This window comes from Uloborus diversus, chromosome 2 (genome assembly GCF_026930045.1).
Source record: "Uloborus diversus isolate 005 chromosome 2, Udiv.v.3.1, whole genome shotgun sequence".
NCBI lineage: Eukaryota > Metazoa > Arthropoda > Arachnida > Araneae > Uloboridae > Uloborus > Uloborus diversus.
Genome location: NC_072732.1, coordinates 121,986,469 through 121,999,467, shown reverse-complemented (window position 1 = coordinate 121,999,467; position 12,999 = coordinate 121,986,469). Strand labels below are relative to the sequence as shown.

The 12,999-nt window shown below is 31.9% G+C and overlaps 1 protein-coding gene across 1 annotated transcript in view; it reads left to right on the top strand.

Moving 5' to 3' along the window:
* LOC129217297 (serine/threonine-protein kinase NIM1-like) overlaps positions 1 to 12,999 on the top strand; it is a 61,194-nt gene that overhangs the window by 28,359 nt on the left and 19,836 nt on the right. Inside the window, exon 2 of the mRNA XM_054851572.1 lies at positions 11,084 to 11,249. Within this exon, the coding sequence (XP_054707547.1) occupies positions 11,106 to 11,249 (144 nt within the window). The 5' untranslated portion in view covers positions 11,084 to 11,105. The remainder of the gene's footprint in view (positions 1 to 11,083; positions 11,250 to 12,999) is intronic.

Here is a 12,999-nt window from a genome sequence, read left to right as displayed (position 1 = left end):
TTACCACCCATCAGTTTAATGTTATACTCAAACATTACTCAAACAACTATTATAGTATCAGTCTTAATTAGTTCTTTTTTTCCTTTTTTTTTTTTTTTTAGAGTAAAGATGCCATTTACGGAATGGTATCTTTACATGGTGAAAAACAACACAGGAAGGGACTACTTTTTCACTACCGCGAAACAATTCAACAAAACAGAGCCGAATGTATGTTGATGAAACAAATTTTAATTACAAATATAAGAACTCAATCTGGAACAAAAGTATAACCTTGCATTAAAAAATCAATTGTTGACTTTAAAACTCGCTAACCCTATTCTTCTTCAAACATTTAGTTCACAAAGAAAAAACGTGTTAGACTTCGGATTTCCACTGAAATTCTTTATTATTAACAATAATTCATAAAATGTAATAAAAGTTGACCGGACTCAAAAAATAAATAAATAAATAAATAAATGAATAAAATAAATAAATAAATAAATAAATAAATAAAAATGAAAACTAAATAAAGAAAAAGAAAAATCGTATTCACAAACGTGTATAGACAATACGTGTTCACACGCGTAAACAGAAATGCGAATTCCCAAAATGAGCGGCCATTTTTATTACAAAAGAACTCCTTAATAAAGCTGTCTGCTGTTGAATTTCCGATGTCTGACGGTATTCAGTTGAACACTAAAACGTTAAACGCGAAAAGAACTAAAAATATGAATCTGTAGGTGGACGAAATAATTATCTGAGAAAAAGAAAATTTTTTGACTAATACGTGGGTATGTACGTGATTATTTCCGGAGCTTATAAATGATTAAAGTGTAATAGTGAGCGGAAAAACAAAGTTTTTCATTTCTTTTTACGGGTTGTTCAGATTTTTTATGGATTTTACTGTACTTTGAAAGATATTTTAAAATTGCAAAAATAAAGAGCCCACAGAAATATAATTTTAAAACAATCCAAAGAAAATATTAGAGAAAAATCTTAAAAAGTTCTTAAATTTGCCTCACAAGAAAATAAATTAATTTATTAATATTAATAACAGTAAATAAAGAAATATAATGAAATTGCCAGCTGTCGTAAAACTTCCTTTTCTGGTTGAAAGTTTGTATTTCACATTCATTCTCTACATCCTTCATAAAAATTGTAATTTTTGAAAATTCAATCTTTTAAGTAGGACAGTATTCAGGGGTGGGTTTTTAGGGTTCAAATTCCCATCGAAATTTTTTAAAACTGTTCCAAAAAGTGCTCTTCATCATGCTTTTTTTTATCCGAAAAAAATATTGCTACTATTTATTTTTCATTGATTGATTAATTTAATGTTAAACTTTATTTGAAAAATGAAAAAAGAAAAAAAATAGAACTCTACAAACTTTATCCGCAGTAGTTATTTTTATTGCAGTTATTGCGAACATCTGATCTTACAAAATAACGCTGAGGTTTTCTTAAACTTTTGAATACCTGACCCTAAGAAAAGCATCAAAATTCTTTAAATTTAATAGTGCCTACCTTATGATTAACACATTTTATAAGTACCAGCAAAATATAAATTTAGGACGTGCGGCTTCGAATGCCCGTATACACATTAACACTAATAGATAGACATAGACATAGACTGATAGTATACACATCTAATAGATAAGTCATACTTTAAGGAGTGCCCCTTCATTTCAATAAACTATTGAACAAAAATCAATAGAATATACGAATGAAATCAATTTTGATTGGTAATATAGATTTCACGAGAAATGTGTTTGGCAAAACACTCCCCGAAACAAAAATCTGGTTACGATCCTGATCTCAAAGTAATAGTTTACTGGATTTATTATTATTATTTTTGTGAAAATAAGAATCAAATTTTTAACTGAGATTTTGCTACTGCAAGGTGTTGGTTTATCCTCTGATAGCTTCAAATTTGATTTGAATAGAAATCGGGTTTTGAAGTAATTTTTGAAACTAAACAATTAAAAGCTTTTTATTATTTAAAAAAAATTACTTCTGCGAAATTGGCAGAAAATTTTAGAACAAAAAGATTTTGATTAAATCGGACAATAATATTTGTCACCCTAATAATTTTTAAGGGAATAAATACCCTTAAAAATTATTAGTAGAAGAGGCAGACAAACAGACAGACTCACACTTCTCTTTGTCTTCTTATCGGTTTTATTTAAAATTATTTATTGAATTTATTAATTTTATTTTCTAAATTGTTTTTGTTTTTAGAGGCATTAAATGAGGCATTGAATCTTCCCCGTTCTTTTGATTCATTAGTCTTAACTTTCAGTTTTAATTTATTAAGTTATTTATTCAAACTTTTGCGGGAATGTAATCTAAAAGAAATTTAGTGTTATGAAGATACTGTGTGTCGTGATATTTCTTCTTCAATCCTAAAACTCTGCTGACTTAAAAAAAAGAAAGTACGCATATCCATCATGCGGCAAGAAAAACTTGCTTTTTCTCTCTTCAATTCTCTATATCACAGAAATCAATATCGACAACATCCAAAGAAATGAAGAGCACTTAAAAAACTTAGTTCATGATCATGCATTTTATTACCATAACTCTGTCGTTTTGAAGTTGAACCTAACTGAATGCGTCCTTTTATGTGAAATAAATCAATATTTATCCTTTTTTACTCCTGTTGCTATGCTTTTCAGAAACCAGAAAACAAAACAGAGGGAATATTTATCGCATTGAATTTTAATTTTTCTAGAATTCATTATGCTACATGTCTGTTAATGTTGTGAAAATGAAACTCAACCTGATCGCTCTCTTTAATTTTGGAAAATTAACAGTCTTAGTATTTTGTCTTGAATATATCCGCTTACTCAAATACATGCATCATTATGTATTTATTGTACGGCGGAAATACTCTCACACTGTTCTGTGGAAATCCTGATTCACTCTACTCTCGTAAGTTGTTGTGTGTGTGTGTGTTATTTCGTCTAATGTAATCAGATTATTGTCATCCTAGCGACCCCAACACCTACCAATTTCGATTGGTTTTATCTGGTCGAAATGCCACGGCAAGCTGTGATAAGTGGATCACCGAGCCTTCCACAATTTTGGTAGGGTAATGAATGGAAGGAGTACTATCAACCCCATGACTTTCGGAGCCACTGATTTTACGAGCTCGTACTCCGCATGTACTAGGTGGGTATTTCTCAGGGCCGGTGAAAGACCAGTGCGGATTGGAACCGGAGTAGCTTACGTTCTATAAGTTTTATGGAAACAGACCCCGGTGATCACACTGAAAAGAGGCCGACCTTGGCTCACGGCGGCCCTGGGTATTTTGGCAACGTCGAGCTCTGAACTCGTTACCCTCCGATTCCAAATCCAGCTTCTCATTCATATTAAACAGTTAGATTCGCCTGTAATCGCTCCAAACTTGCTATTACTTTTTAATGAGTCTGAAAAAACAACTTCTCTACAGCCACACGAGACTCTGCTCTGAAAAGTTAAAAACGTGTACAAAGCTATACTCATTCTCATTGCTTTTTTGTTAAGGAAATTTGCAGTGAATGTCAAAACCTGTTCTCGAAAAAGGATCCAGAATGCTTTGGAAGAACCGTTATTGAAAACTTAATTTGTTTCATAAAATCAAATTGATTCGTCAACTGATAGAAATGTTTTAAAACGAATAATTAAACTTGCAAGGTTAAATGCGATGTGCATATTTAAGTTAAAAAATTGTTGATGTAATTTACTTCCAAATCAAATAATAAACACACAAAAATAATTATTTCTGTATGAATTCTACCTTTTCCGCTAAGGATAACTGAACCGTTTATTTCAAAAAACATTCAAGCGACACACTCTAAATTTCGAAAATTCATTTTTACCTTTATATTAAAATGTTTCTGTAAGGATTACTATGTTTTAAACTAAAAGGGATACATTTTTAGATATATTTCTTTCAATAAACAATGTTGTACTCATTATTGAATAGTTTAATGTTGTGATATTCACGTTTCCCTAAAATTTGCAATTTTTTCTCTTGACTAGTTTTTCAAATAAACGATTCAATTATTTATTTCGCAATCCATAAACCTTTTTTCGTAATTTCGTAAAGTTACTTCATCATACATTTAAGTTTCCTTTACACCAAAAAATTTCTTTCAAAGGCTTATATCACCTTAAAAAGTCTTATTTTAAAAAGAACATGAAAAACTTCAGAAGATCCTTTAAAAGTCCTCAAAATTAGTTAAAGTAATTAACACGCATTTCAATAGCTTTTCAGAAATTCGTTAAGGAATTGCTAAGCTATCCATATTTTCTCACTGAGACGAACAGCCCACTCCAAAATTTCCCAAGACTTATCGAAGATTAAAATTAGCTGTTGCCACGTGCCACTTGCCTAGTCCGTTCAATAACTTTTGATTGTGTTTGTTTGCTAAGGGTGGAAAAAGTGTAAGAAGTTGAATGTCAAACACTATCGGTGTCCTCTTTCTTTTAACTTACGAAAATGAGACATCCTCTTTTGAGCTGCAACGTTGAAGAAATATTTTGTTGAGAGATCGTTTTGTTAGGTGATTGTCTAAAAACCTCTTTCAACTTTCAATGATGTTTCATTGACTACTACTTTCACTTCACCGACAAAAATGTCAATTAGAAAGATCAATACAACTTGGCAGTAAGTCATTTTATTTTTTCCTTATTCATTTTGTATTTAGTTCACGAAATTTTGATGATCATGTTTTCAAAATGTGTTTGATAATTTTGTGATTTTAAGCTACGGAAAATTAAAAATAAATAAATAAGACTGCAGCCGAATGCCTGTCAAAATTTTCTGAAACTTATGCATGAATGTCATTTTAAGGTTTTATTTAAAATTCTAATAATCCACTTAGTTTTCTTTTGAAACAGCATTTAGCATTGTCTTTAAATAACTATATATGCTGGGAAAACCTTGCGTTAAATTAAATAAAGAATGTTATTTTTAAGTAAAAGTTTGTCAGATTTGATTACCCCTTAAAACTAACCATTATCCCACCATCTTCACATTTTAATTTCAACTATAACTCAAGTGAGAGTGCCGGATGCTTTTGCAAATATGTAGTTTAAAAACTACACACAATACCACACACAATATTTGTAAAGTGTTACGTAGAAGCCTATCATCTCAGATTTTCCATTAGGGAGGGGGCAAAGAGTAAAAAGTCAATGCATTTGTTTATGTGTTTATTTAAGTGCTCACTTAAGTTATTTATCAATATTCATAAAATGCACTTCGAGATGAAGAAATTGCATAAGAGTTAACGACGCATTCACTTAGTTGTACTCAAGTTATATGCTTTGTCATGCATTTTTTTATTGTACCACTAGTCAGATAGGCAACTGTACCCTTGTTTTACAATGTCATAGTATTGCTTTTATTATAAGTAACAAAATATGACTTAGTATATGTTTGCTACCATAATAGTTCAGTGCAGAGAAAATAATTTTTGTCACTATAATGTACAGAGTAAACAAATTTCAACGAACAATAATGTACAGTACAAACGAAAAAAAGCTATCTTAATTAAAATAATTAAAAATATACCTAAAATACCTTCAAAAAAGTGTTATCAATAACTTACGTTTTTACCGCAATAATAATCTCCCCCCCCCCCTTTGTTTCCATTTATATTATAAAGTATGAGAGTAAGCATAATCAGTCTATTTGAAAGTCTACAACTCTTTTATGGTAAGTTTTTGATCATATTAGTTTTTTTAAATAGTATCTGGAAGACCCTGGAGGAAAGTTAAAACCCGTATATGTTGATTGAATTGGAAACTAAATAGTTCATTTTACTTTTTTGAAATGCGTATTGTGCTTTTGAAAAGAATTTGCCCACAGTTGTCACTTGATTGCGAAAATACACGTACTCTAGTTTGAAATGCAGGCAGTAAGTTCTATACTGTCCCTCAGTGCGCTGAGATACAGGTCTCTAAATAGTACACTTTTTATCTTATTTTGATGACAAAACTGCTAATTTTTCGCAGCAGTGAGCATTAACCATGCATTTAATGAGCTACTTTAATAATTTATATATATCACTACACAAATTGCTCGCTAAAACTATGGTTGAACCCCAGTGCATTTAACCAGGATGCCTCAAACATAACACATTTTCACTTTCTTCGGCACAGAGTTTAGCCACCCCTGACAGGGTCCACTGAAGGTCAGCCATAAAATGTACGATATATTTTATTTGAGGGACTAAATATCATGTTGTAAACACAAAGATTTTTTTTTTTTTTTTTGCTGATGCTCAATGCGCAGAGATAATTAAATATTAAAAAATGTCGATTTGAGAAAAACCCTATGTTGGGACCAACTTTCAGAATTTTTGTGAGTCACAAAAATTTTTTTTTGGAATTAAAGAAAAAATGTGTCTTCTAAAATTATTCAAAGAAACACTGTAAAATGTTTAGCGAAATCAAAAATTGCATGTATCTGACCTGCCTGACTCTGATAAAAATTGACTCTTAATGTAATGCATATTAAGGCGATACAAACTTAGTCGATTTTTTTCAAATTTTAGCTTCAGATTTGGTGCCCCGGGGTCGTGCCTCACGCTCCCATGCCTTAATGCGACCCTCTCTTTTTGCTTGTGTACTTTTTTGCAGCTGCAAAAAGAAATCATTGATTCATTTTACTTTTAGCATTGCCGTTAAAAATTTATTTAAACGTACATGAGGTCACTTCAAAATCAGAAATGCTTAACCATTTTTTCATGTATTTATTTTTACATGCAATACACTAATATGCCATAAAACTTCATCAATAACATTTAAGATACAGCAAACTTTGACCGTGAAAATAGTTGAAACATAACTAGTTTCTTTGACTCATATGAAGAAATCGAAAAAGAAAGTTTAAGTAAGGCAATAAAACGTTACAGTTACAGTTCCGTGACACTGAAAGGGAGTATGAGCTATGAATAATAAATATTTTTTCGCTCCACATGGCAATGGGAACTTCGTCATAAACGACTGATTTATCGAATTTCATCAGAGGTATAGTCAATCAAAAAGACCCTCCTCCATGATACTATAAATCGATAGTTAGAGTAATGTTTCGAAAACGTCTCTTGCACTAGCTTTAGATGTATATTGCATTCGATTGCAGAAAATATTCTGAAAAAATCATCATTTAAACTGATTTTTCTTTTTTTTTCCCTTTTTTTTTAAATTTAAAGTTTGGTATAACCGTAATACAATAAATTTCAAAACAAAACTGAGTAAATAAATAAAAATGCTTAATAAAAGTTTTTAAAGTAAGATGTTAGGATTTTTTAACATTATTTCGGATATTTCACTTAATTTTTTTGGTCCGTTTTGTTTATCTACTTTAACTGATATAATTATTGTTAGAACAGATGTAATTAATGAAATCTGCATCAAGCAATGATAACAACAATTCTCTTTTTGTAATGTTCTTAAACGTGCATTAGAAGTGCACCGTGACAAATTTTGTGTAACCTTACTCCTTAATATCGGTGGCAGCTTAGCTGCCTCCACTGCCTTGGAGTAATTTCACTGATATAACTGGTGTAAATTTACACATCGCTATGTGGAAGGTTACACAATGATAACGTAACTGAGTCTCACTAATTTCTACGTAAGGTCACAGAATTTTCTGTATTCTTACAGAGAAATTGCTTGATAGGTTAGGTACACCCTAGAAAAATTTAAGCTTTCATCTGGCTGTCTTGAACTAGTACTCATTTTTAATTGTAAGTAGACTTCAATGTAAGTAGAAATTCAAGTTAGCTATTCGATGATTAAAATTATCCAGATATTTAAAATGATCAAGTAACAATGATTTTTATACGTTTGAAATTGAAAATACAAAAATTAATTAGTAGGTTACAATACTTGAAATTTCGTTACAACAGTATAAACAAAACAAAAATCATCCTTCTTAACAGCACTTGCTTTTAATTATTCATTTATTCAATATTTATCAACAGGCTTTTTTTACAACCAATATACACAAATTATTTATTTATTTTAATATACGAACAAGACATTTTTATTGTACTAAGAGAGGAAAACACTGAGTGGTGTCCGAACCCACAACGCGAATTTCATAAACAGGTCGCAAAGCAAAAGCTTTTACCTCTTGGCTACAAAGGCCGGTTTTTGTTTCGCTAATAGAGAATAATAGAGTTTACCGGCTCTGCACCGATTCTGATCTTTACGCATGCGTTTTGAATTTTTCTGATACCAAAGAGCAAGGTTCCTCCAACAATTTGAGATTTTAAAACAATTATACGACACACTTCAGAATTCGTGTAACATTACATCCATTAATACTGGTAACCTTAATATATTTTTACAGCGCATGTTATTTAGAAATTTTTTAAATATTTTGAAATTTTATAAGTGTTTCGATTCTTTGGTGCGGCTCTCTGGGGAAAAAAAGGTTGGGCATCACTGCTTTAGAGTAAATTGTGGTTTTATAAAAAGACAGAAAAAGAAAGATGCACAATGCTTTACTGTCGTGCATAGAATCATTAAAACATAGCTAATGCTTAACTGGTTCGGATTTACCGATTCCAAACTTTTCAGATAACATTTAGGCTGATCCATTGTTAATGAATTATATGCCTATCCTAAGCAAGATTTCAGCTGCGTTTAAAAGTACTTCAGTAAAAAATGATGAATAGATTCATCTGTTTCATTGTTAACTAAATTTGTAAACTAAATTTTTTAATTTAGTCATAAAATATTTGAAGAATAACTAATGCGCAGCTGATGATACGGGGTTTTGAAATGGGAAATACAGTAATAACTGTCACTCATAAAATAGAGGTTTAATCCACTCTAAGTTCAATATAATGTGCTTATTGTATGATTTTTTTTCTTTTCTTTTTCCCCACTTTTCTTTTGCAAATTTTGGGTCAAAAAATGGTTTCTGTATGTCAACATCTGCCTCTCCCTCCCCATATAGCACTATGAGACTTCTTGATTTTTCAAACAAAAAAAAAGAAAACATTCTGTAATGAAACCGTGTTGGCAGGAACATTTTTTTCAACATGGAGGCATAATGAAGCAGCTAACAGCTGTTTTGAATGAGTTTAATTCATATTTGAAGTTAGATAATTACTTTGCTTGCAATAAATTATTCACCGCATGATTTATACACACTTCGTGTATTTATTTACTTACATAGCATCTCTGATTTCGATTATATTGCTAGTAACTGAATTACGGCAAAATCTGATTATTTTTAAAGGTCAAACAATTATTTATTTTGATTGTAATTTATATGTCATAAGATTTTATGAGATAATTGTAATCGAATTGTATAATCAAACTATATTGAAATTATATAAAATACGAGATACTGTATTCGTGATACTGTATTCGTTCCTATTCCATTTCCATTAAAAGTCAAGATGAACAAAAGAACTCAATGAAATTTCATTCAGCTCATCTAATAAAACACGTGCTCTCCTTTTCTTTATTGAAAGAAATAAGTAAAAACAAGTTTAGCTTTAATTGCTGGAAAAATTTCTATCTTCAAATAGTTCCTCCATGTTTGCGAAATCGTAGAACAGGGAATAGGGCCATAAGGTAGCATTGTGCATGCTGCATGGCGTGACGTACTTCCATTTCGAACAATCTGAGAAAAGGTTTTAACTTTCTGTTCAAGTTGGTAAACATTCGTGAGGCAATGCGAAACGAAGGACTATCTCTAAACCTTTCGTGTTCTTCGCGATGTTAATATTTTTCTAATTTTTCTCAGGTAGAATTTTTTATTTCAATTAATTATTTTTCTTAATATTGCCTAACGTGTAATAAATTACTTTCAGTACCAAAGTATTCAAATGTAGCAACTAATTTGGGAAAAACGAAGTACGTTTTTAAATCTTTCTATTGCATCTTTGAATTTATCTCTAAAACTTCAATATAGAACAAAAAAACATTTACAGCAGAACTCTAATTATGCGAATCGATTGGGACCAGATCCGATTCGGAAAATCAAAAATTCGGAGAATTGGATTTTTTCCAAAAAAAAGGGGGACTATATTTTAATTAATTACAGTAGGTATGTTGAAAATGGGAGAAAAACTTTTTAAAGAGACTTGATGCTTTTTATTTTTCAAAGTAAACTTTTCAAAAACTTTTACTTGTTAATCGTACTCACAAATGCGTGAATTAGTATAGCCCGACCGCGAACAAATGACCCTTGTCAATCATATGAGAAAACAAGTTCATTCTTTAAAATAGGTAGAGAAGGAAGAAAGGATGTGTGCCATATTTTCGAATTTAGCAACATTTTGGCGGTATGAAAAAAAAAGTACTCCTATACTTAGACGTGAAATGTTCAAGTCGCAGCAATAACTACATTCAGTTGGCGAAAAGTAAAAATGACAAGCTTTGCATTCTTCATTGTAACCCTACTCTCGCCAATTTTCGATTGAAATTAATTACAGGAGGCGCTGTTGTCTCTAACCAATGGCTGCTGAAAGAAGTAAAACCAAGACCCACCCACTTACGTAGGATGTGACCTGTCCAATGATACATCTACCTCGGCAGCACAAAATTAAAATGTTTTACCTCTTTGGCCAATTTCTTAAATTCCAAGTAGATGTATTCAAGCTCTAGAACCAATGACGCACTTCCAAATTCCGTTTTTCAACTTTCCTCTCCATATCGCCAATTCACGAAAATGGACACTTCTGAAACAGGGCGGAATCAAGGGTCACCTCTTCGCGGTCAGACTTTACACAGAATTGTATATATACCGTACTTTAAATGAAAGTCATTGCTTGTTGAATATCTCGGTTAAAGTAAACTGTTTGACTAGCTTCAGGGAGGGAACAGCGTGCAAACAGATTATTAATGTACGTATTTCTTTTCCGCCTCATATATTTTTCTTTGTGAAACTCCGAAAGCTATTCAGATAATCAGCGCTTTGGATAGTAGGCGTACGGATGATTGGAATTCTACTGTTTATAAAATTTGTTTCTTTTAAATTACCGAAGTTTTCCTGAGAAATATTTCGGCGTTTGTCAATTTGGTAGTCTTGCTAATGTATTTATCTGAATTATCAACTCTATAAATTGCTCAACGTTGTTTTTTTCTTGTCAATCAGATGGCTCAACTGGTCGCTCCCGATGTGTACCAGCAGTGTATTTGCGGTCATAACGATGCCTGCAGCTCGTGTATCTCCAGCCAATTACAGCACTAGGAAGAATGGGAAGCATCCCGCCTTCCAAGAAACCAGGAACAGTTCCAGCTCCGAATGTCCCTCGTTACAGGTCAGTATTTCACAATATTTCCCATTCCCCTGATATACTTAAAACAAGATGAAAACAGGATCCCCCAAAAATAAATTGATTCATATTTCTTTCTTCATTTACATATATATGATAGCGAATTGACTGATCGAGTAACGCTGACATCACCGACAATGAACCTCGCGCTATAGCATGATAATTAGATAATATTTTTTTTCGTAATATTGCGGACATGCAGAGAAATGCTTTATTTTGACAAGACTGAACTGGATCCGGTAACTTAACTGTTTTACTGGTAAGACCCATTTTGGGAAAATGAAGAGACGAAACAGTGATCAACAATGAACGCCAACGTTTAGAGTTATTCCACTGGAGTTAAAGTCAAAATTTCAACTATCAAAACATCCCCGGTAGAAGCAATTTTCACCCGTCATACATACCTTGACGATACCTTTTCTAGTTTCATAATGTTTCCCATTCCCCTGATGTATTTGAAACAAGATGAAAACGTGATCCTCAGAAAATAAATCGATTCATATTTTTTTCTTCACTGATTAAAGAAAGCCTTTTTAATATTAAAAATAGGTAATCTTCAATTAAAAGCTGCTGATCCTTTGGTAGTGAATGGCCTTCTACTGCCATGAGCAAAAACTGCTTTTTTTTTTTTTTTTTTTGGCTTTTGTCATCTAATGTACGAATGTACGAACTCCAGCATTTCCCTATTGTTAGTATTGAATCCAAAACGAGTTTCTTCAAATATCTCGAAACTCATTTGTGCAGACACTGCCGTTTACCTGACCACGACAGTATACAGCTTCTTCTGAAGCAAGGAACTGAAAAGTATAACTATTATCAAGAATATTTTTATTCGAATACTTTCAAAGCACTTTGAATCAAAAAGGTTTGAGGTCGAAAATCGCTACAACACTGTAATGACGTAATGTGCACCAGTTTCAAAAATATTCCCTTCAAAAATAACAAAAAATCAATCATATGTAATTGTAGTTATTAAAGAAAATAAATATTGTCCACCCTTATAAACAAAATTTCCCGTGAGAATGCTTTAAATTGTCTGTCCTAGAGTAGTATTGCATTTAACACCCTACTATGTTTTTAGTGCAAGAAATCTATTTCCCATTATCTTTCTCAACTCAATATTCTTCGCTGCTACCTCCTTCGTCATCATTATCGTCGTCTGAAATAGAATGAACGATCTTTGATTTGCTCTTTGGGTGATTTTAGACCTATTAAATCCAACCCAATTTGGGCGAGTAGCAATGATCAATCAGAGCACCATTCAGTGCTTATTTTCTAAACGTATCTTTGAAAACATAAGGAGGTGGGATAAATAGCCTAAAAGCAATCGTGTGCGTCACAGCTGTAATCAACAAGACTCGTTCTTTGGGCTAGTTTCTAATTCTACTTTTCAGTTCAGAGCAAAAGGCATACTGAAAATAAATATGTTTCACATACGCAAAAAATAGCTACAGCCTTAGGAGCCCCGAACTCAAAATTTGGGGAGGGCGGAAATTCTTAATTTGCCGAATGGAACTCCAAATTTCTGGGAAGAATGATCATTTTGCCGTATGGAACTCCAAATTTCGCTGAATAATTATAATTTTTTTGAATGAAACTCCAAATTTCGCCGAAAAATGATAATTTTGCCGAATGGAACTCCAAATTTCTGCAAATGATGATAATTTTGCAGAATGGAACTCCAAATTTCGCCGAATGACGATAATGTTTCCTAATGGAACTCTACATTTCTGCG